General features: G+C 29.1%; 2 protein-coding genes across 4 annotated transcripts; both read right to left on the bottom strand.

The window, feature by feature from the left end:
- Positions 1 to 1266: 1266 nt before the first annotated feature.
- Positions 1267 to 27437, bottom strand: LOC129969343 (uncharacterized). 3 transcript variants are annotated; one of them, XM_056083881.1, is made up of 4 exons: positions 27419 to 27437; positions 5617 to 5726; positions 3903 to 4100; positions 1267 to 1676 (listed from the first exon to the last, which is right to left on the bottom strand). In XM_056083881.1, the coding sequence occupies exons 2-4, from the start codon at positions 5708 to 5710 to the stop codon at positions 1600 to 1602; spliced, it is 369 nt and encodes a 122-aa protein (XP_055939856.1). In that variant the 5' UTR covers positions 5711 to 5726; positions 27419 to 27437; the 3' UTR covers positions 1267 to 1599. The 3 variants fall into 3 exon arrangements, with proteins under 3 accessions (XP_055939856.1, XP_055939854.1, XP_055939855.1); XM_056083879.1 differs by lacking the exon at positions 27419 to 27437 and adding an exon at positions 7311 to 7343; XM_056083880.1 differs by lacking the exon at positions 27419 to 27437 and adding an exon at positions 7258 to 7276.
- LOC129968331 (degenerin-like protein asic-1) lies at positions 22099 to 23749 on the bottom strand. The gene has a single exon (XM_056082188.1). It carries the CDS (start codon positions 23747 to 23749, stop codon positions 22190 to 22192), a length of 1560 nt encoding a protein of 519 aa, XP_055938163.1. The 3' UTR covers positions 22099 to 22189.
- Positions 27438 to 27550: the final 113 nt, after the last annotated feature.

The following is a 27550-nucleotide window of genomic DNA, read 5'->3' on the forward strand; positions in this document are numbered from 1 at the left end:
GTTGGCGCTCTACATGACAGATCGTTTGATCTATAGTTGCCAAATTTGGCACATGTATATCGAGGTTAGTAGGAATGTGTACCTCGAAAATATTTTTTTCTAATTTTAATTAATTAAAAATTAATCTGAATTTTAGTGTCTTTTTGCGATAACTTCTGCAAATAGTCCATGATAAAAATAATTTTCACACCATTTCAAAGTCCAAAAATTATTTTTACAGTGATGCCAATTTAGTTGCTGTGAAATTGTTTACTCTATATTTAATTCATTTTTAAATATATATCAAAATAATATTTTCATTGTTATAGATGAAATCCAAATCATTGTCAGTGTTTCATTAATGTGTGACAGCTAGATTTTCTTACTTTGTTGAAAACTAAAGAAGGCTTCTATTTAATATCTATATGCAGGCGAATTAAAAAGTGTAGTTACAGAACTGCTAACTTTAGATGATAGATTAACACGACATTTACGCTTTTAATAAAGTTATGATGTCACGCAACTGGTCTCCATTAGAAAAGTTCGGGTACACAATGAACAGATTATACGTAATTCAATTAAAATAATATGGCTTTAATGTCTGACAATTTGCCGAAATCATGGACATGAAATTAAGTCTAAAAAATCTAAAAGAAATCAAATATAAGCAATATTTCCATCGAGACAGCTAGTAGCAGAAGGCGACATGTTATTAGTAAAGTAAATAAGTTTTAGTATATGCTTTTATTAATTTTAAAAAAATATTTACTATTTATTTGCACTGAAGGTTTAATTTCAAAATCAGTCAGTGGTCAAATGATTTTAAATTGTGTCTATTTTTAAACACTGCTTTTCTGTGATATAATTGGATTTTTATGACATTAGTTAAAATTAATGAAATGTATAAAATAATGTACAAAAAATAAGTTACGGCTAGAAAAAGTAAACAATAACAAAAATGTAGAAAGAATTTGAAAAAAAAAATGTAGTAAATATTTTTTTTTAATTCTTTGATGAAATAGTAATAATATGGTATGTCTATTAAAATAAAAAATTAAAAAATAAAGTGCAAGTTACATAAAATGATTAATGAAATTTTAACTATCATTGATTCTGAAAACCAATTAGCAGCTAGATGTGATTAGTTTAAATATTTTGATTATTTAACGAAATTTTATAGTATCATTTAAAAAGAGTTATGTTTGCTAAAAAAAAAGTTCAAAAATAATAGCTTCAATGCAAAAATATTTATTAACACTTTTCATGACAACATTTTTATAACCAAATTCTCAGCGTGCTAACTTAATTATTACAAAAGGTTGAAATTTAAAAATAAGATGTAATTTGACAGATTATTATAGGACGAAACACAGAGTTTGAATAATTATTTAATTCAATTTCATACAAGGCATTTGAAATTATTCCAGAACTAAATTTATTCCACACAATGATCACATTTGTTATTGATCAATCAAATATTTCATTTTTTTTTTTTTTTTTTGTAATTTTAAGAGAATTATTTTTGAAAGTATTTGCTGCATTTTTTAAAATTCATTTTGCTTTTGAATTCTGAAATATGCATATTTATATTTTGTTTCATTATATAGGAAATCCTTTATGTTAATTTCTTTTGAAAGTAGGAATATCGGCTGCCAGAATTTTCTTCAAAACATCTTTCAGCCATCCCCTCTGTAAAACTGTAATTGAAATTTAATGAAATTATTAAATAGAAAAATAAACAATGAAATAAATAAAATCAAAATTAATTCATCAAATTATTTAATAGATGATAGGTGACAATGCATCATTATTTAAAATGAGTCATAGAAGTAAAAATTGCATTTCAATAATTCAAAAAACATTAGAACTCTATGGATCTTAATTATACAAAAAAAAGGGAATTAATAATTGACAATCTAAGTCAACAAACAAAGATAAAAATCTATCGCTCTGGAGAATCGAGTAAATAAAAATAGCATCAATAAGATTTCCATAATATTTAGATTTAAAAAATACATTACCAAAAATCATATAGTGTAAAATCAGGTATCGTATTAGCTCGATTATTTTGATATAATATCTTCTCATTAGAAAGTCTGAACTGAGCGAATGTGAGATCATTTATTGTATAAACGGTTTTTTAGAAAAACTACAGTTTATATAAAAGACAATGCTAATTACCTTACGCTCAAAATCAAACGCTTTCAGTTTAATTAAAAACAATTAATTTGGAGCTCAATTTAGCTTAAAAAAACATTTTTTAAATTGGTAAAAAAATACCTTAAATAGTAGTGTGGCGCCATCTATTGTTGGAAATTATTAAAACAATTAATTTGGAGCTCAATTTAGTTTAAAAAAACATTTTTTTAATTGGTAAAAATGCCTTAAGTAGTAGTGTGGCGCCATCTATTGTTGAAAATTATAACCACTTCTCTTTACCGATTTTCATAGAAAGCACATCACTTTTATCACATACTACAAATGAAATTTTGTTTCATGTTGAGTCATAGAGCAAAACCAGTCTTTTGAACAAGAAAATATTAATTTAAATATTTTTTTTTAATTATGATGAATTCGGGAGTCATTCTGAGAAAATGATTATATAACCACCAGACTCCTCCATCAGCGAAGGGATTAAAAGAAGAAAAATATTCCAAGTTTATTTGAAGGAACGAAAACTGGCGCTTTTAATTGTTTGAAGTATAGAATTGCTTGTAGATGAATTTTTATTTTCAATTAAATAATAATTGATAGTCGAATACTAAAAAAATTATAATTTCACTTAAAAGGAGCCATGTTTGCAAAAAGAATGCTTAAAAAAAATAGCAGATTCAAAATCAAAACATTTATTTATGATTTTCAGAACAGCATATTTATAACAAAATTTTAAACACGCTAACCCTAGTAACACACAAATACTGTACAATATTGTATGACATTGATCAAGATTCGAAATATTGTATAATTTTGCGGAATATTGATTAATATCATATATCGCTCAATATTGTAAAATATTGTGCAATAAGCTGTACTACCTGAGAAATAAATTATTGCAAAAAGCTCAAATTCGATTTGTTGGATTAATCTAGCAAGCAAAAGAGAAATTAAATTTTGATTTGGTTCCATGGTTCAGGATTAATTATATTCCTCAAAGTGGTTAAATGCTCTTAATAACGAGCAAATATATCCGACAAAAATTTTTACGTTATATAAAAAAAAGACTTTCTTGGAAAGTAAGCCACCTTTATTGTCACAATTTTTCTAAATTATTTTGTTTTTAAATTCTAATTCTTTTTAGATATTTTATTACATAAAATTTGATGTTTCCATCATTTAAAATTTAAAAAAAAAGTGTTTATAAAAAGTTTAATTAATTATGAATTTTTTCTAAATTTTGGCAATTTCTAAAAAAAATTTCTATAGTTTTCTATATTGTAATAAAATCATACAGTTTTTTTTGTTTCATTAAATATTTAACCATGCGCTGATCTTTGACTGTTGAAAGTTAAGAATGTTTCTGTTTATTAAGTTAAATAGTGAAGTTACTGCGAAAAGCAATTAGGAGAAGGTTAACTGGGACAATTGAATTTTTGTGATGTTATGACGTCATGGGATTTGAGTCCTTTAGGAAGGCTAAGTGCACAATTAACAAAATAGATATAAGGCTATGAAAATAATGTCGTTAATATCTGTTATGATTGGATGCTAAAATAAGTATTGAAGAAATCATGAACAAGATGTAATTATTCATAACAGATCTAATTGAAATAAATACAACCGATATTTTCGGCGAACCAACCGGTCTCCAAAGACGACAATCAAAAATAAAAGTAAAGCTCCAAATCATAACATTTCCCAATATTCTCAATTTTTACATTATTTTATTTCATTGCATTTATATTTAATGAGAAGAATATACATACCTTCTTCTGACGATTCTTCAATGGATGAATCATCTTTCGGCTCAGAAAGAGGGAATATATTTCTATCCATAATGGAATCTTCTTTTACCTGTATTTTTTGTGGAGCGAGATTGCAACCGGAGAGAATACCATATCTGCAACCGTATCCATTCCTGCAGCATTCATAAGAACCACCATAGAGAAATCGAGGACAGCATACTGAAAATGAGTTAAAATTTAAATCATCATAACTAAAAGCAACTGTAAATATATTTGAAAGCAAAAGTCCTTTTACAGTAGAATAACCAAAACTTGCTTTGAGATGCATATTTACTTTAGCTTTATATAAAAGTATTAACTAATAAAAGTATTCCAGGAAATCTTATCGAATGATAATACATGCACAGGATGTTTCAAAAGTTCGACGCCTTTTTTTAAATTCAATAATTCGCAAATGAATGAAGATAGAAAGAATTGGAAGATATAGAAAGGAGGGAAATGAGAACTATATGCTGTTATTAGAGATTGTCCCAAAAGTATATCGTAAATGAAGTTCAACAAACTATATAATAGAAAACGACACTTTTTCTCTAAGAATTCCAGGTAACACGAAACACAATAACAAAAGCACACCCAACATCAATACAAGGAATCAATACTTTTAGAAATTCTCAACGCAATCAAATAACAGTTTTATTATTTAATAATAGCAATAGTACCAGTAAAAATGCTTAGTGTTTCGCTATCAGCAGCTTACTCTTCGAACAGAATTCCAGAGAGAGATTGATCAACTCGTGTAAACGCCTCAGCTTTATATAGCTTCCCGAAAGTGGGTAACGTCTTCTGAGGGATCTCCGTATCTCGCTAGCCTATATTTATGTTTTCATTTTAAAGGTGCGAAAAAATTGACTTAATCATATTAAATATGATTGCATGTAATTCCTCTCTGTATTCAAACGATGTCTTCATATTTTCATTCGTTAATAAATCATTAATTTTTTTTTAAAAAAGTTGCTTTGGACTTTTGAATCTTTCTGTAAATTGTTGAATTAAAAATTGTAGAATGATCGATTATTTTGTCGCAAATATACTGAGAAAAACGTCGTAATTATAAAAAATTTTGTAATGACGAAGTGAGTTTGTAAAATCTCATGGCATTTAAATGTCATCGACAATCGACATCACCAACACTCTTCATCTTCGAGATACCTAAAACTGATAGGCTGGCTTAGCTTCCAGCTTCAACAAAACAATCGATTTCGCCAATTTACTTCTACTCTTCAAGCCAATAAGAATGGTTTATTGTGCAAGTGTAATTTAAAATAGTTATTTCATTTGATGTTAAAAAAAGGCAGATTCAGAGCGAAGCTTGTTGACATGACTGAATTGATACTGTAACTATGGTAGACGAAAAGCTAATCGCCGAAGACGGCTTTTATTAAAATTATGGGGTTCTAATATCAATTTCTATTTTCAGACTCAATATTAGATGAATTAAAATTTAATAAAAATTAATCGACTAACAGATAATTAAATACTGGCAATATTGTATTAGCATCGGGAACGTGCAACTGTTCAAAATTTCAGTGTAGTAGCACATAAATAAAGGAAATGAAGGGGGAGGGGATGATTACAGAATCCTTTCTTTATAGACATGGAATAAGTTAAACTATGTAAAAGATTAGAAAAAGTAACTTATTCTTGTTGTAAATATCTGTTTCAGAAAAATACTAACTGCCATCACAAAACATCCAATTGGGGCATTTGTATCCATTCGCTAATCCAATAACGAGGCATATCATGGAAATCCAAAAGAGGTGCATTTTCATCTTAATCGATCAGCAACTATAAAAAAAGAATAAAACGCTTCATAATAAATTAAATAATTAATTGCACATTTGAATTTTAGAATGACAAAAAATTTTCATGTAATGAAAGAAATCGTAATACAATAAGAATACAATTACAGTGTAGTAGCACATAAATAAAGGAAATGAAGGGGGAGGATTTATACTATTTAGAAACAAAACGAAACTATTAACTCGGAGCAGCTGACTAACATATGGGAACAAAGAATAACACACAGATTGTGGACTCAGAATTCATATGATTAAAAATAATGTAAAAGTAATTATCTACAGTTTTAAAGAAAGATCTAAAATTGATTAGAATATAAATAAAAAATAAAATCATTTTTAATAAAAGTTCCATTTATTAGATTCTACTGAGTGGCGGATTTAGACATTTTAAGGACCTTATGGATCTACATTATGAGACCTTTCTTTCATTGATTTAGTTAATTTAGTTCACATTTCAATTCAATAACATAATCAACATTTTAATCGTTTTTAAATGTTATTTACTTATTTATTTTGAATTTTTTTATCAAGATTTATGGCATTGCATACATGTTTATACTCAATTATATTTAAGCAGATGATCAGTTTTTTTAATAATTAATTAAGTAAATCATTTTTATTTAAGTAAAGTAAATAATTAAGTAAATAATTTTTAATAATTAATTAAGCTGATAATTAAGTAAACGTAATGGAACGGATAAGAACTGAACAGTTACACTTGGCGAAACGTTATTTTCTTAATATTTTATAATTCATAGGATTTTTTCTTCACTAATTTATTTATTTCTTGTTGCTAACTGAAATAGATTCTGCATAAATATGGGAAATTTTCATTTATATGAATCGAATAAAACGATTTTTGAAAACATTATTCTATTAATATTTCAAAAATTTGAATTTATTTTTATTTTAATATTTTCCACTTTAATATAATACATTATATTTTAATATGATACATACTTTATATTATGATGTAATACATTATTATAAATATAATGAACTTTTAAAAGATGATTTTTTTAAAAACACAATTAGGTGTAGCCACCATTATGGAATAAAAATTTAATCAAATCAACGAATTTATTGAGAAAAAGCTACAAAAACATAAAAATAGCTAACACTAAAGATATACAAAATTCAAAGTTTGAACACACCTGGAAATAAGTGAAAAATCGAACACAAAACTTCGTTCCAGCAGCATATTTGTAAATATGAAAAAAATTACACTAAATGTTTTTTTTATTAGCTAAGTAATTCATACGTTATTGCTTAACTAGTAATTATAAGGCAAAGTGATTAATTCCTTATCATCAATAATAATAAGTAAAAGTGATCTATCACATTAACCGGTTAGTATGAATGATTACCGGTGAATTACCTTTAATTAATAGTAACATATTAATTTAATTAATTATAACTTATGCACAGAAATAAGAAACAATTACTTAATTTTCTATGGGAACATAGATGGATTCGATACTTGGCAAGCTTTTTAGAAATTTATTATAGCTACTTACTTATTAGAATACAAAGTTCTGATACTTTTTAGAAAAACTTAAAATGAACTTACTTCTAAAAAATGACTGAGAACAGACAAAAGAAGTGTTATTCTTATTCATGAAGAATATTCCTTTTTATATGACATTTATCAAAAATTAATCAAACGATTTTTCAACAGTTTCTTGTGATCATTGAGATAAGCAAACGATTTTTTTTTGTATTCTTATTTATCAATTGAAAACTGACGAATTTATATCAGATTTTTCCCGCTGTTGTTAGATAATAATATTTACTAAAATTCTCTTGGAAAATTATACAAATTATTTCAATACATTTTCACTATCCTATTAAGATGCATTGAAATTTTAACTTGCTAAATGGTAGAATGATAAAATTTGGAATTGGCGAACTATATTTAGCCAAAAGAAAAAAAATGAGTTTAGTTAATAAAAGGCAGATAAAATAAATTAATTTTTAAAATCTTTTATTTATATAAAATGTGCAGAAATTACTATTATCAAAAAAAATTTTTTTTTTGAAATTTATATATTTAGAAAAGAGTCTGAAAAGAAGAACCGCTTCTGAAATTATGCTTTTTGCTTGTATATTTGGACATGATAATTAAAAAAAACGGAATATATGCATGAATTATCGATGATGGCTTTAATTAGAAATCATGTATGCTTATTCATGTGTATGTGATAAAAAAAAACTACAAAGGGCTAAATCGATGGAATTTGAAGATGTAAGCAGTAAAATTGTAGGTTCATTCATAATTGTATGACCATTCAGTTAAAATGAAGAAATTTTCTTTGTTGCATGATAAACAAAACAAAGGTCATAAGGCAGAAATAAATGAAAAAGTTCAGGGGACAACATTCAGTATGTGGTTATTTTATTTTATTGTTATTTTTATTGCTATTTGTAATGTTATTTTATTGTTATTTGTAATTTTTTCCTTCCTATACTCGTAACTTGAAATGATTTTTCTGTTTGTTATTTGATAAATCGTTCTTTTTTCACATTTAAAATCGCATGTTTTATTTGCGATAAATATATATTTAAAAAAATATTCAAATAATTTATCATCATAACTACTCTCAACATGATTTTCAGAATATACTAAAAGTAAATTCCAAAATTTAATCACTTAATCATTTTTTGACCTTTTGATTGTATTACTTAAACGAAGAATTTTAAAACTAGACTGTAAATATAATCAAAACGCGACATAATTTTGAAAAAAATGTGAACAATAAAACTGACTAATCAATGACATTTTTAATAATCGTACTTCAACTGCAATTGCCTATGTAAATTTTACTCTTCTATTGTAAGCATTGTTCGGTTGAATTCACCGTTCCATATGAAAGAAGGAATCAAAAATAAATTTTGAAATAGTGATTTCTGTAATTTTTTTGGCTAATTGACTTTATAAATTGATTATACAGCACTATATTGTAGTTGAAACTGAAAACTAGAATTATGTAATCATGATTCAATGGATAACTTTTAAACTGTTAAAGATTGGCATATATTTCCAGTTCAAAAAGGTTCTAAATAACATAATAAATTATATATTATGTTGTTTGAATTAATTAATGAATAAAAAGTGCAGTTACAATATTAAAATTTCAGTATTGTAAGTGCACTAAAATTGAAAACAATCACAAATTTATTAAAATTCAACCCTTGTGTTAAATATGCATGCCGGAAATCCCTAAAATGATAGCATTACGATATTTTTGTTCATAAATAATGTAGTGTGTCAAATGACAGTTTAATTTATGGGAAACAGAGAAAATGCGACATGATTATGTAACCTTAATCCGTCCAAATGTATTGTTGAAAAAAAATTATAGCATCGAAATTTTACACATTTTTTTCTCTAGTAGTTATATTCAGTAAAATATTCTAAACACATTAATGTTTTAACCCTTATGTTCATTTTGTATAGTATACCATACATACAACTTTATATTATTATTATTAACTTTTACTACACTATTTATTATACATACAACTTTATATTACTATTATTAACTTTTTGCTTTTCTTCAAAAAAGCAATCTTGCCACGATAAGGGTTAAGCAAAAATAATTCAACGTTTCTGCGACGAATCATAGATTAATTATTATTGTGGTGAAAGCTTATAAGCCAGTTCACAGCTACGCTACCCGAGCAATTGCTTTTGTATTGTGGTCATGTTACTCGGCTGCGGACCACAAGGTCGCAGGTTCTATCCTCGCTCATCTCAAATTCGCCACATTATTATTAGTTATTACTATTTTGAGCGATTTTAGACCATTAAGGGAAATAAAAGCAACCAATGGACTGCTTCGTCTAGGCAATTGATGATGGTCTAAAATGAAGAAAATCAAAGTTTCGTTACTCTGTCAATTTAGGTCACAGAAGAATGAAACTTTTATTGCCTTTAAAATAATAGTTTGATAAGAATATTTTATTGAATATGAATAATAGGACAGGTGACTATTGAAAAATTCGGGTTTTGTAAGTTTTCAAAAGTGCATTTATTGACTGATACGACATAAAATATAATTCGATCAGAAATAATCTTTAAAACAGAATGTTAGAGAGGAGGGGTCAGTTGAGGTATCGTCCTCGTCACCTGATCATGGTTCATAATTACTTCTCTCAAAAATTGAGAAAAGAATAGATTGTAAATATCTATACTATTAATGAACGTGAATGTGTGCGAGTGTATTGGTATTAATTTATTCGAATAACCGGACAGACAGACTTCTGAATGGATTTTACACAAAATTCTACAGTCAGCAGTCAAACTCAAAATTCAGCAGTCTACAAATTTGGTGTAAAGACATGTGCCAAATTTCATCCGTATAGCTCAAAGCGTTTTTGAATTATTTTTGTTACAGACAGACAGACAATTTCTAAAATTGTATTTGTCGAACTCAGGAAAGTATGAAATATGAAGACTCATTAAAATCTCGAGTTCAAATTTTTTGACAATTACGATATTTTCTCTACACTTTGTATATGAGAAACTAAAAAGTTTTAACATGAAATCGTGGAAATGAATTGAAATTTTTTGCATATCTTTCTTTCAAATATTAATTAAAAAATCATTAATAGCGGTATATCTATGTCATATATCGGCAAAGTGAAAGAATTATTGATTGCGATTTAGAATAGGCTATTTTCGAAGTTGGAATAAATCGACATGTCAAGGTCATTTGCACTATTAAACATTAAAAGACTGCCCTCCTCTTCTGGTTGTTAGATAACAGCTGAAAGACGGTTACAGAGGAATGTTCATGACGGCGTGATGACGTAAATTTCAATAGAGGTGACGGTTTTAAGATTTGAAATATTTAGATATTCAAATCAGCTAAAGAATTTTTTTAATTTTTTCTAGACAGATAAAAAAAATGAGCAACGTATCTCGAAACGAAATATGTCTTTTTTTTAAAACCTTTATATATGAATCGAATAAAAATGTCGTTTGTTATTTCATTTCTTTTCGTTTCTTCTTTCACTTTCTCTTTTTCTTTTTTGAATTCTGCTTTTACTAGATTATTTTTTGATTTATCAGTATATCGTTGCTCAAACTGTCGGAGATCGTTTATTCTATTTACATAGCATATAGTATACAATCTTTTGCAGTTTGAGTGCCGATATTTAGCTTGAGTATTTTAGAGTTATGATAAATCTGTTTCTAATAATATTCAAGAAAACTTAAAGAAGACAACTTGCATGATGTCACAATGACGTAAGAAAAACGCATGTATGCATGATATATAACATTTAACTTATGTCTTTTCTACTCTGTCAAGAGACGGATTAATTCCAAAATTAAATTGATATGTATCATCTGAGCTTGGTTCGATCAGGTTTCTAACTAGAACGAAAAATTGGTAATATCAAATCTTAAGGTGAGGTTTTCAATAATAACACAAGGTGAAACTAAGATAGATTAATTTAATTTATAAGAGAAAATAAATTTTCTCCATCTCGTATACGTAGTATAGAGAAAGTATAGTAATCGTCAAAAAATTCGAATCGAAATTTTGACGAATCTCCACGTTTTAGATTTCTTTGAATTCGAAAAACACATTTCAGGAAAATGTCCGTCTGTCTGTGACAAAAATAATTCAAAACCGCTTTGAATTAGGCGGATGGAACTTAATGTACGGTCTTAATACCAATTTTTAGATTGCTATCAAATTTTGTGAAAAATCCATTAGAGGAAGTCTGTCGGTTCTACTGTTCTAATATCATTTAACAAGATAACTACAAAAAGGAAGAGAACTAGATAGATAGAATTCGATACACAGAATTAACGTCCATAATGTAGACAGTTGCAAATTTTGATCCAAATCCGTCAAGGGATTGGCCGTCTGTCGAATCTGTACTTTCAGAAACATATAAAAGTGATAACTCAAAGGCGCAATGACTTAAATATAGTAAATTTGGTATGGGATTTTCTGTCTATGACTGCAGTTCTACGTCAAATTTTATTTTGAATCGATTGGGGAAAATGAGTCTAAAACACAAACTCAAATTTCAGAGAGCATTGATCGCATGCCAGGGATTAATCGCCAAATAACTCGCCAAGGATGACACGATAGATTCAATAAAAATGCTAAATTCGCACCAAAGATTAAAATTTCGTTGTTATTGTACGATAATACTATGCAAGGATTCTATGGGATAAACACATTTATTAGACTGTATGTGAAACAGTTTTGGGAAAAACACTCCTGCTGGCTCAAAATAATTTCACCAGCAGCCCAGTCTTTTTAGGTATTCATTTAAGACAGCAGTATTAATAAATCCAATTAGATTTGATGGTTGATGATTTCATTTCAATTTTTATATAACATTTCAACCAGGTAATTCTTCTGAATAAATAAAATTGCAATACGAAGTACGCAGAAAAAGTTTTAACGAAGGAAGTTAGCTAACAACTCTCTGAAACATTGGAATTTAAATCTTATTTTTAATTATTATGAAAATTACAATTTACAATATTAATGAAAAACTAATAGAAAATATCTGCAATGCATGGATATTAATTGTTAGTTTGAAGTCGTATTAACTGCTAATCAGATTTATCGACAGCTCACAGTGATAAGTCCCGAATAAAAATTCCAAATTCAACAAAATAACATGGTTATCTACATTTTTATTCAAAACTTGAATTAAGATAGTAGCAATGGCAGGATAAACCTTTTTGCTTTTATTATTTTCACGCATATATAGTATAGAGAAAGTATAGTAATCCTAAAAAAATTCGAACTCGAGATTTTGACAAGTCTCCATGTTTTGGACCTTTTTGAGTTCGAAAAACACATTTCTGGAATATGTTTGTCTGGAAAACTGAAAACTGAAAAACGCTTTGAGCTAGACAGATGAAATTTCGAGTGTGATCTTTACACCAAATTCGCATATTTCGATCAAATTTTGAGTAAAATTCATTTAAAACAAGTTCGTTTGTCCGGCTGTTCGAATATAAGTTGGCACGATAATTACAAAACGAAAAGAACTAGATAAATAAAATCCGGTATATCTACAGGTAAACACCTGTCAAAGTTTAAGTCAAATTCAATTACGAGTTGACTGTCTGTCGGTCTGTGCTTTCAGTCACATGTAAACGCGATAATTGAAAAACGCAGTAATATATCAAGTTTGGTATGAGATTTCACGGCAGCAACTGTAATTTTGTGTCAAATTTTTGTTTCGATCGGTCGAGAAAAATGGATCGAAACCGCAAATTTGATTTTCCAAGAATCGAATTTTTGTTTTAAGCACATTACTATTGCTATACTATTGCCATTTAACCAATATTAATAATAATTAGTTAAATAACAAAAAAAATTTGAAAAGGACGATAATAATTTAAGCTTAAAAAATGACTATTTTTATCATATTAATGAAAACATGTTTTTAATCCTTTCAGAAAGAAACCCAGGTTTTTAAGTTTTCTATATTTAGTACAAAAGCAGAAAATTCTTATTTATTTGCATATTTTCTTAAATATTCATAAATAAAGTATTAAAATTTCAGAGATAAATTTAAATACTAAAATCAGTTCATTCAAGGCACAATCGCTTCAAAATCTAATTTGTTTAATCTGAAACCTATCCGATTAATGCATTTGAGCGACTGGGGGTTAAAAACTTTTTTCATAAATTAAATATATAAGCAAAATTTAATTTATGAAAAGCCGATTAATTGAATCGTTGAATCAAAGACTTCTAATAATTATTCAATGACTTTTCAATTTTCTGAATATGTTAAATTTTTATCATACATACATTTTTATCATCATTTTTTCATTACCCAAGACTCTACTATCCAGAACTTCACTTCATTAAAAAAATCACAGATTTGAATCCTGATAACCTCTTTGTCTCACCCTTAAGCATCTAAATTAAGATAAGTATTCTAAAATCAAAGGTGGGAACATGTGAAGATTTCTGCAAGTGCTGCAATCATTGCTAGTTTGTATTCTCTACCTCATCGCCGTCTCTGCCTAGCGTTGCTTCATCTTTGTCTTTTTTGCCCTTTTTTTATGTTGTTTTTGTTGTGCCATAATAATATATTCTCTGTAATTTTTGTTTGTTTAATTGTTTAATTTCTTCCATTTTTTAGGGCATTAGTAACGATTCTAACTATGTGCTTATAGCAAAAGATGCAAATCTGTATAACAAATAAATATTACATTTTTCTGTCAAAAATTAGTTGAAATCAGTGTTTTGATTATCGTCTGCACGAAACTAATTACATCGTTTTTATTAAAATGCATATTATTTTCTTTTAAATAAATCCAGTTTTGTTCTTTTTAATTGCGGTAACATTTTTTTTGTTGTTGTTACAGATGTAATTTTTTATGTTGATAATTTGTAATAAGCTTTATTGTTTGAAATAGATTTATCTTGCTATGTTTAGCTATTCTGAATCAAAAATGATTTTGAAACAAAATGCTAAAATAATTATGAAATCTTTGCCAAAGCAATATTTTTTTTTTATGTTTGATTTCTGAAATAAACATGAATAGAATATTGCAGAGCCATCTAATAAAGGAAAATTCAAAGAGAGAGAGAGAAGAAAACTCTATGGTTTTCAGTAACATGGTATTTTTATTTGTTTTGCATATTTTTCAGCTTGACTAAGTTCTGAAAACCTAATGAATGTAACAGATACGTATATATACATAACATAACGCCATCCTGTGCCCCCGGTGCCTATAACACTAAGTTATCTAACCAGTTGGATGAGCACAAGATGGAAGGAAAAAAAAGAAAAGAAAAGAAAGAAAGAAAGAAATCGTTGATAGAAAGAAAGAGACGACAGACCATCCAGGGTTCTCCAGAGAGAATCCCAACGGTGTCAAATTCTACACGACTGTATTTAATTTTTTGGTGACGTAATAACCGAATAGAGGAGACAGGGATACTTAAACAAATGGTCACTATAGGTTCAACTTACAGGGAAACGAGATTACTAACTGAAAAAACTGATAAATTACATTGAGAACATCTGTATGATATGTATAAGCATATAAATAATCACTGAAAAGTCAGAAATCTGTAACGTCCTTCTGAGTCCTGTGGTTTTGATTTCCTTCGTGAGAACTGCACTTTTGAGGGACTTTTGAAGTTATAATTTCGGCTGACTTTGATAAGTGGCATTTTGGTCTCAGCTATTGTGTAGTCTTGAAGAGGTCTTGGTATTTATGAATATGGTTTACTATGGAGTGGATCTTGCCGCGTGAAAGGGTATTCGGTGCAACTCTCCTGTACCATTCTTCCTCGAGACTTGTTTCTGGCTTCCTCATGTGCCATGAGAGTCAGTAGGCATTCGGTGGCATAGTGGATTGGGGATCCTATCTCCCCACAGCTACAATAAGGAGAGTTGGCCAGGTGGAATCTGTGTAGGTATGTCAGGAATGGGCCGTGTCCAGTGAAGAAAAGGACATCCGCTCTGTTCCAGTTGGTCGTGTAGAGAGAAACTTTCGGTATTATGTTGAATGTGGAGCGGCCTGTTTCGCCTTCTTCCCATTCCTTTTGCCATCTTGTCATCATATCGGTTTGGAGGATGTTCTTCAGATGACATCTTGGAAGCTTCATTACATTCCGATCTTGATTAGCATTAGCCGCTGTTTTGGCTAGTTTGTCCGCCGCTTCATTCCCTTCATAACCTACATGTGCCTTGATCCATGAAATTTTAATGTGAGGATTTGCAAGAAGAAGGGTGAATGTATCTCTTGCTAATTGGCTACTGAATTTTGGTGAACTTGAGGCTTGTATACTTGCTTTATTGTTGACGTAAATTGTGATGGGATCTGATGTAGGAAGAGAGGTTGCGTATTTGACTGCTCTATTGAGTGCTAGTAATTCTGCTTGGAAGACCGTGTTTTCTTTCAATAGGCTGGTTGACCACTGGTGTATAGTCACTGCAACCTGCACAACACAAAATGCAGCCCCAACTCCTGCTGAGGTCTTTGATTCATCGGTATAGATCCCGAGTACTAAATTCTGAGATCCACCGTTCTCCAACGAAATTTGATGTGCTTGGAGATGTTTGGAAGGATGTGACGTCCATCCCGTAGCTCTGTGTTCATACTCATATGGGCTGATGTGTGGCATATCATGTACGATTCCACGAAGTCTATACAGTTCAGTCATTCTTGCCATCATCTGAAGCTGCAGATGAAGTGGTGGCATGCCAAGGATAACCTGAAGTGCTGCGGCAGGCGTGGTCTTGTATGCTCCCGTAATTACTAGTAGAAAGCCTCTTTGGATGGAAGAGAGCTTTCTTGCTAATCTAACCGTTGGGTGGAGGCACCAAACTCCTGCTCCGTGTGCAAGCATCCTTTCAATGACTGTCTTATACAAAATTTTTCTGTGTCGAAGTGTTATTCCGCAGAATTTGCCAGCTATTTTGAGAAAATTGAATTGTTGTCAGCCCAGGATACGAATTGAATGTCAGCCCAGGATACGAATTGTGCTATTGATTCTTGAGTATTTTGTCTTAGATTTTCTTTTGTTTTGGCTTTAATGACCAGAACAAAATCATCGGCGAATGCTTGGGCAGTTGTATGGGCAGGCCAGATTTTACTAAACAGATCGTTCGCCACCAAGTTCCACAGAACTGGACCACTGCACGATCCTTGGGGGCAGCCTTGCTTCTGTTCTCTTATGGCCCAGCCTTCCTGTGTGTTGAGGATTATTTTTCTGGCATGTAGCAAGTTTTCAAAGATGTTCTTAAATTTTGGGGACATTGGAGTTTATCTAGATATTTAACTATTGAATGGTGTTGGATATTATCAAATGCCCCTTTGATGTCCACTGAAAGTACCAGAATATTGTTTTTTTTCCCTTTTTCCATCATAAATTTTTTCCACAAGCTTTTTAAGAGTAGCATCTATAGATTTTCCTTCACGGAATCCAAACTGGTTATTGTTGATGAGTTTATTTGATTCCAGAAAATAAATAAGACGTTGTGTGAGTAATTTTTCTAGAACTTTTCCTATAGTAGGTAAGAGAGCTATTGGTCTGTATGACGTGGCTAGTTTAAGGTCTCTCCCAGTTTTTTTAAATAGGATGATATTGCTTATTTTAAATGGATCCGGGAATTTTTCTAGTGAAAGACATTTATTAAAATATTCTTTGAAGTGGGTCGGAAAATTTTTGTTTATTGTTTTTAGAATTAGATTATCGATACCGTCATATCCTGGTGCTTTTCCATGAGGGAGATTATCAATGACCTGTGCTATTTCTTTTTCAGTGAAAGGGCAATCATTAGGGGTGGTGGTGATTTCATGTATTAAAGATGGGGTTGAATTTGGGAATGGAAAAATTTGTTCTAATATATCCTGAGCTATTTTCTGGTGTCCTCCTTCTGGATTGATATTGTGCAAGACTGTTAGTTGAGATGGATGAATTGTTTTCCTAAAGGCAGCTTTGAAATTTTTTCCATATGGATTTGCAGCTTCCGTTCAAAGATCTTTCCAACCAACGTTTTTGGCTCTCTTGACTTGCTTCATATATTTTTTGGCTTCTGTCTTCCTAATTACTTCAGTAAATTGAAAATATTTTGTATTCTTGACGACATTTTTATCGGCGGCTTGCATTTCAAGATTAGGGTTGCCAAATTTTTATTATTTTTTAGAATATTTGGGAGTCTTCCAAGAATATATAAAAGTCTGATTGCAATCGTCGAAACTAGAGTTACTGTTGCGCTTTCGTTGAGTAAAAATGTTATGCTATCGTCGTTGTTACTGACAGCGACGAAACTGACTACAATTTGTGTCGAATCCCTGCTTAGCGTCTTGAGATTTTCCCGCGCTTCGTAAATAAACACTTTCTAGAGTATTGGAATGATTTTTGCTTTTTGAATGTAAACATTTGTCAATAAACTTCTATTTGTGTCGTTTTCATTGAAGTCCATTCAATGCATGGATTTATCCAAATCATAATAATATCGTTAATCATCTTTGCCGGCACTGTGATTTATAACGAGCCTGAAATAGAAAAAAAAAAGTGCCTTTTCCTTTTTTTTTTTTTTTTTTTTCAACATAAGTCAAATTCTTTCTTTCTTTCCTCCTTTTTTCTTTTTTTCCCCTTCTTTTTTTTTTTGGATATAAATGAAAGCAGATATTTTTAGTTAAAGAATAAAATAAAGATAGTTGACTTATTTTTTAAACAATTCGAGCCTCCGATTTTGATGAATCAGACGTTCCCGAATCTCGACAAAATTTGTTGTTAGATTTGTGCCTGTATGTGAAGATAAGAACTCGAAAAATAACAAACCAGAAGAATAATATTGGGTAATTTGAATTCGCAAGAAAACTAATTAAAACCGTTTATGAAATTTTCCACCATTTATTATCGCATTTTATTAAATTATTATTTAAAACTTTTTAATTACCACATTTATTAAATTATTACTTGAAACATCTTTTAATGTCCACATTTATTAAAAGTATATACAAAATCTGTCTTGAGAAACTATCTGCCCATCCATGTAAATAGGAATAAGACCATTCCAAAATGCAATAAAGTAGATTTATGAAACTTTGTGTCTGTAACTCTACCAAACACATAAATACTTTAAAGAGTAGCAATGGCAATTTTCAAAAATTTTGATTCATTAAGAGATATTTTGGCGTTTTACCGTGATAACTTCTGAAAATAGTACATCAAAAAATTATTTTCATATCATCTTAAAGTTAAAAAAAAAATTAAAACTCTTATTTTTTCATGATATTAACTCTTATTTTTTCATGATATTTTTTACCGTATAATTTTTTTCTCCATTTTTAACTAATTAAAAATATTTTAAACGTATTTTATAATAATATATTTTATTAAATGAAATGCGCTCACTCGATTTCTTTAAAGGAAATGAAATTCAAATCGTTTTCATTGTTGCTATTTGTATTTTATTCTTTTTTTTATTTTTATTTATTTATTTATTTACTGCTTGCTATTTTTTATTAATATACGTAGATGTGGCTTAATTTTTCGTGTTGTGTCAAGTTTCATTATAAGGTAAGTTTTTAATAATATTTTTGAAATTTTTTTCTATTTCAGTTACAATTTAACACTAAATGCAAGAAATAGAGAAATGATTTTTAATGTGCTTCCATTTTTAAATAATGCTGCTTTTTCCTGTCATATAACTGATTGCATAAAGTTATAGACAGAAAATTAGAAGAATGCATAGCAAAATGAAAAAAAAATGATGTAAGATTTCTAAAACTGCACGAGTTATATGTTTATCAAAATGTAAAATATAAAAGTCTCTTTCAATGAAAACTATTAAGAAAAAATTACACATTATATTTAATTGATTTTTTTTAGTAACCATTGATCGCTAAAGGCAGCTAGTCTTAAAAGAGAACATTTTTTTATTCCTTTAACAGATATAATATATTGATAGCTTATAAGCGGAACATTTACAAACAATATTGTTCCAGAAAATATTATGCAAGTAAGGCAATCCATTAGTGGCAATGATATTTTCAACAAATGAATATAAGGAAATCTAAAATTCAACTTAAATATATTATTTTATTATTTTAGCAGATAAAAAAACTCAAACTGTCCATACTTGTCCATAGAATTCATTTAATTTTACACACAAAACATAGACTTCATTATCTGTTTATTTTTTCCGCATAAGATAAGATGATTTAATTCGATAGTTTTGAAAAGTTGCATGCATTTTTGTTTTTTTCTGAAATTTTGCTGAACTACAAATTCTATCAGCTTTTATCAAGACCACATCTAAAAAAAAGAAACTACAATCTGCATAAGCAAAATTTCAAAAAAAAAAAAAAAAAAATCAACTTGGTGCCTTTTTCTTTTTTCTTACATACGAAGGATATTGGACATTTCTACTTATAATAACATAGAATGAGCGTCTATTCTGATAATCTACAAAGCAGACTTTTGGGTAAGTGTAATTTTGTTGACATTCTGCAGAGCAGACATTTGATTTAATGTCATTAATTGATGCCCCACAAAGTAAACTTTGATATTGTACCACGCTTTGTAGAGCAGACTTTTGATATAATTTCACCAAATTTTGCAGAAATACATCTTGCTCCTGGGTGTGATATTTTTCAAAAATCTTAATTGATTTAAAACTATACAAAATATTTGTGTATTATTCAAAAAAAAAAAAATCCCAGACATAAATTATTTTTACACCATTATAAAATTCAAAAAAAAAAATTATCTTTTCGGTGATATCAATTCAATTACTGTGCAATCCCCCCCCTGAAATTTAGATTTTTTAAAGATATTTTATTTAATAATTTATTCTCTATACAGTACTTGCAATAATACTTTTCACTGTTGCAATGATATTGAAATCTGTTTCATTCTTTTTCTACAAACATTTATCTTAAATTTTTCTTCTGTTATCGAAAGTTAAACAATGCAGTTTCTGTTTATTTTTTTATACTGTTTGACTTTCATAATATTTTTTTAGTCCCTTCGTCATTCCGAACAAAATGAATTTAAACTTCACCTTCCAGCTTGCAGATAGGATTTATTTCTAATTTTGAAAAAATAAATAAATAAAGGAGCCAGAAAAAAATAATTAACTCACTCACTTAAAAAGATAAAGTAAATTTATTCACATGTAAATTCATATGAGAGATAATAGAGCGTAATTATGTCAGAGACAACAAGTCTGGAAATAATATTTTGAAAAATATAAATGTTTTTGTAAAATATAAGATAAAATAATTCGTTTCTTGAATTGCTAAAAAAAATGGATTAATAAAAAAATTGTTGCACAATGGGTTGGAATCCGCTAAATTTTGTATTGCAAACTACACATGCTAGATATGATTTTTAATATCAGATTCAAAATCCAAAATATAATTGTTGCTTCCAGTTCACATTTGATAACCAATAAAGAGAGAGAAAAAAAAAGTTCAATTAGTATTCTCCAGAGAATTATAGAATTATTACCCAAGTAATCAACAGATGGCACCACTAGCTTTTTATTTGTTTTTCTTTCGTTTCTTAAGATAAACTAGCTAATTTATTTAAATTGCAAAGTCTTATTACATTTTTTTTTTATTTAAAGCTCTTTTTAAATGTTTAAATTAAATATATTTTTGAACCCTTAAATGGTAATAAATTGAAAATTATTATCAGGAATAAAAAGAATGGATTTGAGATAATTTTATTTGTAAAATAAATTAGCAAAAAAAAAAAAAAAAATAAAAAAAAATGATCCAATTTCGAAACTTGTAATCTGATTTTTTTTTCAGAAAGAATTTAGGATTTTAATACTTCTGTGTACAGGATCATTTTAACTAAAATATTTAATGTGAACTGATGCCATTACGGCTTTTCAAAGTTTGTCTACCTATGATATTGAAAGGCATTCAGAATATCGAATAACAACGCTGAGATACCGTAGAATATATTCTGCTAATAATGGAAAACAACAACTGGGAATTATAAATGATTATATTAATTGCAAAAAAAATCATTGCACAAAATTATTAATATAAAGAGACATTAGTTCATTAGTTAGATTCAGGCCAATAAAATTTATTAATATATTCTAGAGTTCACTATATGCAGGTTTCATGCGGTGTAGGTGAAACTAATCAAGATTTGAAATTCGAATGCAAACTGAAATTCGATTTTGGTTGAAAAAATATTACTTAAATGTTAATTAAATTTTATATATGTAGGATACATATTTGGGTATTTAAAACTGTTGAGTTAAAAAAAAAGAATAATTATATTACTTCTTTATTAGTGTTTTCTTTATTTAGCGAATCAAATTGTGACAATATACACTACATAAGAATCAAAATATCTATCTTATGAATAGTCAGTAAATTACATTAAACTGTTATTCCATCTAAAACTCACTTTAGATATGTAATGAAAATCATTTAAGAAATCTTAACATTTATTTTACTTAACGTTTCTATTGATTTAATCTGCTTAGGTTCATTTACTTGATAGTGATAAAAACTATAATAGAATGATATATGTTCCTGCACATGCTAGAAATAATTTTTCTTAAACGTTTCTAAGTTTGAATTTATTTTTTTTTCTTTTCATATTAAAAAAACAACAACCAAATATTATTTTATTTTAACATTATTTTCTTATTTTTTTATTTTAATGTCTTGAAAATAGAGAGAAAACTATTAAAATGATTGAGATTTCTTTCTCAAAAAGACAGCAACTGAGAATTATAATTTCTGAAACTCTGCTTTTGAATATTTACTTTTGTACTAAAAATTCTGATTTTCATCACTTTAATTCGGAATTTATAAGTTGTAGAAATAAGCCGGGAGAAATAACCTAAACTTCTCCACGAAGATTAATTATAGCATTAGAAAAAAAAGACAATTTTATATTCACATTAAACAATAACTGCAAGTGTAAAAAATCAATCAATAATACCTGCTATATTTCAGTTAATGGGTACAACTTTTCTCTTCACAACAAAATTTGATAGAAGCAGTAAATATTCAACACATTCAAACAGAGCCACGAGAGATAGTCCTAACCATAAACCTAAATGTCCTCCTAGATGGCCGAACAGCTCGGAATCCGCAAACATGGCTTTTTGAGAAAATATCTTATGATCCAAACTGCCATAAAACACTTTCAATTTGGCCCGCGTTTCTAATTCAGCATTTGTGTCAGAATTTCTTTTTCTTTGTGATACTGAAGACATTTCAAAATATATAGAATCAATATCCATGAATCTGGAAATATCACAGTCGGGATCTTCTTCTTGATCCAAAGAAGAACCATTCCAATTTACGCTTGTGGTCTGTAAAAGAGATGCCGAGATTCTGAGGTTATAGGATGAACTCATGCAAGGCAGTGGGCATTCACAAGGAAGCCCCTTTTTGCCCAAATATTCTAAGACATCATCTAAACAGGACATCTGACTGGAGTTATTCAGATAACATCGGCTGGTTTCTAGATTCGTTGATAAGAAAGGATTGACACATCCACATTTTTCAAAGTTTGTCCTCTGCATACATTGGTTAATACAATTGAATTGACTTCCATCAGGATTATAACTATCATTGGTAGCTTTATATACTTTACAGCGATCTCTATAGGGAGCTGGGAGTCTTTGTGAAGATATTTTCGTCAAAGATATTTCGGTTTCATAACCAGGACTAATGTTAATACCATCCTCAAGAGGATTAGGGTCCTCGTCTGGATCGTGGATTACAATTCTTAGGCCAGCATTTTGTGTTATATCCATGTATGTTTGAAGCTGGACATCCAGATCAAGCTCTAATCCGAAATCTGGACCTATCTTATTCACTTCTGTTTCCTTGCTGAAAGTAAAACAATTTCCATATTGTTTGCTCTGAAAATAAGAAAAGTCACTTGCAACGCAAATTGCAGAATTGAAGGTGCAGTTTTTCACTAATTCATGCAGAGAATACCCATAACATTTCCGGTCGATTTCGTCTAAGTTAACGTAACTGTCCAGAAATTTGCGTGATTTTTTCTTGTATGCTTCCTCAAATCGAGTCGGTGTCTTTGAAATGGATGCCATGAATCTTCTTTCTGTTAAGATAATACTACTTCTTGGGAATACAGGGAAATACTGATCGATCATGCATTCGAACCATGATTTCTTTGCATTCACGCATGAAACGTAACTTTGTTTCATTCGATTCAGGTTGCACACTGTAACAGCAGGAAATTTCAGAATTTCGTTGTTTCTTACCTCAACGTCTATGAGGACTGGATACTGGAAAAAAATGGACAGAAAACTATTTACTTCGTACGCACAACCGCACAGACAGACCACAAAAGCTACTAGCCAGAAATATTTTCGAGTTTTCGTTCCTGCTTTAGCTAGACGAGAAACAGCTTGAATGGATGAATTGTCGCTTAAAATGTCGCAGAAACTGTGGCAATTACATTGTCTACTGTTTGAAGTTTCGAGATCTCTGCAAGCATTCCCTTCCTTACACCTTCGGCCTATTTCATAGTCCATTTTAATTAGGTAATTTTTAGGTAATTCCAGAGTATTATTTTCTGAAATTGTAGGTTGACTCTTTCACACGATGTGCGTCCTCTCCAGTGCTTTTCCAATAACGACTGGATAAAACATAACAGCATCATATTTACCTCGACGACAGTTTATATAATATTTAATACAGTTTATGACATAAAAGAGCCATTATTTTTTCCCCTAATTCAAATGAATGAATAATTAGGTTGACACGTAGTTCTTTATTCCTCGTAGAAACAAGTACTTTAATAATTTGTTCATTTTTTGGGGCGTAGCTTTATTGTACCTGTCACAGTGTTTTTGCTTCGCACGAAACGCTTTACGCAAAGATGTTTTGAGTCAGACATGCAAAAGTGTTCTTTAATATTAATATGAACTTACCAAGATTAAATTACGTTTATGAAGATTAAAAAGAAAAGTATTTTTTTGTTCAGATAGAAAATATTTTATTTGAAGAATAAAAATGAAAGTTAATTTAGAACAAAGATTTGACACAAAAATGGACTTATAATCAAAAAATCATATACATAGTTGATATATTTAAGTCATTGCGGTTTTGAATTACCGTGTTAGTAGTACAGGCAGACAGACTGTCAACTCCTTGTTAGTTTTGTCTCAAACTTCGATAGATATATACACTATAAATGTTAAATCTGTGTACCGAATCTTATCTATCTAGCTATTTCCGTTTTGTATTTATCGTGTTAACTTATATTGGAACAGCCAGACAGACGAACTACTTTGGAGAAGAATTTACTCAAAATTTGATAGAAATTTGCAAATTTAGTATGTATACCGTATATCTAATTTCAACCGTCTAACTAAAAGCATTTTTGAGTTATCTTTGTCACAGACAGACATTTTCCAAAAATGTGTTTTTCGAACAGGCAGGTCTAAAACGTTTAGATTCATCAAATTCTCGAATTCGAACTTTTTAACGATTGCTATACTTTCTCTGTGCTACGTATAAGAGAAAATATTTTTTAAAAAAAACCATGCATTATAAAAAAAATTACATTATTATAATTTTTTTTCGGAATGGTACACATTATCCTATTTTATGCGGATCCCTATAGAAAAAAAAATGTTTTGTTTAGCAATTATTTCGCAAAACGAGATTCGTAAATGTTCTATTGTTCTATAAAAAAGTCTACGGTTTTTTTCTCCATGAACTCCCACCTCTCAGGACTGACGCCTGGAGCATATATACCTCTTGACCACCAATTGCGACATCACTTACACTTCTGCCAAATTAAGTTGCTAAACTAGTAATCTCCGGTAAATTATTTGTACTTTTTATCTTCTCTTTCTTTTTCGATAAAATAGCTTGATAATTAGCTTGATTATAAGCTTCTACTTTGTTAAAAAGTGCAGTTTTTTTTATTAATTCATTCATTTTTTTTAAAAAATTCCCAGCTTCTTATCTCACCTCTTTAGAAGCGCTGTTCAGTTTGTCCACATCCCGAACTATCAGCATCACTTTCGTTTTTCTAACTTAGGACAATGTAATGCATTATCATTACATAACAGACATTAAATAAAAAAACACTTGGTAGACTAAAAAATAATACAACCTTGGAAGCGGGCACGTGAGTAAGTCTCACGAGCAAGCGCATAAGGATATAAAGCTGTTTTAAATATTCGTTAAGTCAATGAATTTTTTTAAGCTGTTTGCCTTGTAATTGAGAATTTGGATTCAGATAATTCAGAATAATTTTACCTACCGGAATAATGTACTTTAAGTGACAGCAAATGACATAATATTTAAAATGAAAAAATAGATATTGAATGTGGCTGAAATATTCTGTGTTAAAGACTTTTCTAAAACAAATTTTAAAACATGAATTTAATTGATTATTTGGAGATCATTTGTTCTGAATAATTATTTGATTCTTTGTTGTGTAAATAGCCTCTTGACTAATAATAAAAATGATTGTGTATATGTCTGTATGTGCGTTAATTTTTGTAGGCGCTCTACAGACCAGAATTGTTTGATTTAGAGATATCAAACTTGGTATATACATTTTGGAGAGTGGGCATACGTATCTTAGGAATATTATTTCTTGAAATTTTAATAACAGTTTTGATTAATTGAAAATAAAACGAAATGTTGTCGTTTTTCACGATAATTATCGAAAATATTACAGGACAAAAAAAAAATTTTTATATCGCCTTAAAATTTAGAAAATTATCTTTTCAATAATAATAATTTTTTTGTCGTATATATTTTTAAAATTTTAATTAATTTTTAAAAATATTTCAACAACCCTTTTCAAGAATACATTTTATTACAATCATTTTAAATATATTTCATACTCAAAGCGTATTTACTTTCTCGTATAAGTAGTACATAGAAAGTATAGTAATCATCAAATAATTCGGACTCCAGATTTTGACGATCACGTTTCTGATTTCTCTGAGGTCGAAAAACACATTTTTGGAAAATGCTCGTTCGTCTGTCTGTCTCTGAAAAAGATAACTTAAAAACGCTTTGAGTTAGACGATTGAAATTTGGTACACGATCACCAAGCTCACAGATTTCTATGAAAGTTTGAGTAAAATTTGTTTTAAACAAAGTTCGTCTGTTCGGTTGTTTGAATATAAGTTAGCAAAATAACTAGAAAAAGAAGAGAATTAGATAGATAAGATTGTGTACACAGATTTAATATCTATAGTCTAGACAGCTATCAATTTTGAGCCAAATCCAACGATAGTTTGACAGTCTGTCAGCCTGTACTTTCAGAAACACGTAAACGCGATAGTTCAAAAACGCAATGATTTAAATATATCAGATTTGATACGGGATTTTGTGACTACAAGTGCAGTTCAGCATCAAATTTTTGTTTCAATCGGTTGTGAAAAACGTATCTAAAACACAAATTCGATTTTTGAATACTATGCATGTCAGGGATTAATCGCCAAATAACTGGCCAAGAATGACGCGATGAATTCAATCAAAATGCTAAATTCACGCCAAAAGTGAATACTTCGTAGCTATTGTACGCCAGTGCCATTTAAGGAGTTTTCTGGCATAGCAAGTTTATTAGAGACTAGCCGCCTTTGGCGACCAGCCGGTTCGCCAATCTTTAATGTTCGTTAAAATTTTAATATTTAAATATTTTATGCAATTTCTACTTTAATAGCTTCTTCATCAAAATATTTTAAAACTTCAAATTTTGATTATCATATAATTCATTCATAATATTATAAAGGCCTTCAGTCATAACGTAATATGTATCTCTCTCATTTTCTGTTAGCACCAGTAGAATTTATGCTTTAAATTAAAGTGGAAAGAATTTATCTTCAATTAATATAATAATATTTTTTACTGAAACAAAGCATTTTTTTATAATCTGATTACTGAAAATAGAGTCACTCAGCGTTTAAACTTTATGGGCACTAAAGAATATCTTTTTTAATTTATGTAATATCTCAAGAGTTGGTCAACAAAATTTTCTTAGATTCATTATGAGCAGATCGATTCATTAACAATGTTTAAATTTAAATGCATCAAACACTAAGAAAATAAAACGAATCGTTTAAAATAAACGGTTGAAAACAGGTTTTAAAAAAACGACTTAAAAAACGATGTACTTAAAACTATAAGCATATACAAAAAATATATAACTAACATAAATACAATTTACTTACAAAAGCATGCAACTAACCCAAAACTAATTTAAATCATCCATTGATAACGTTGTCATGGCAACCATCAGAACAGAATGCGCATGCGTGAATTTTCTTCGCTGGTTACGTAACGCAAATACGTGATTTTTTCTA

Source organism: Argiope bruennichi, chromosome 5 (assembly GCF_947563725.1).
Source record: "Argiope bruennichi chromosome 5, qqArgBrue1.1, whole genome shotgun sequence".
Taxonomy (NCBI): domain Eukaryota; kingdom Metazoa; phylum Arthropoda; class Arachnida; order Araneae; family Araneidae; genus Argiope; species Argiope bruennichi.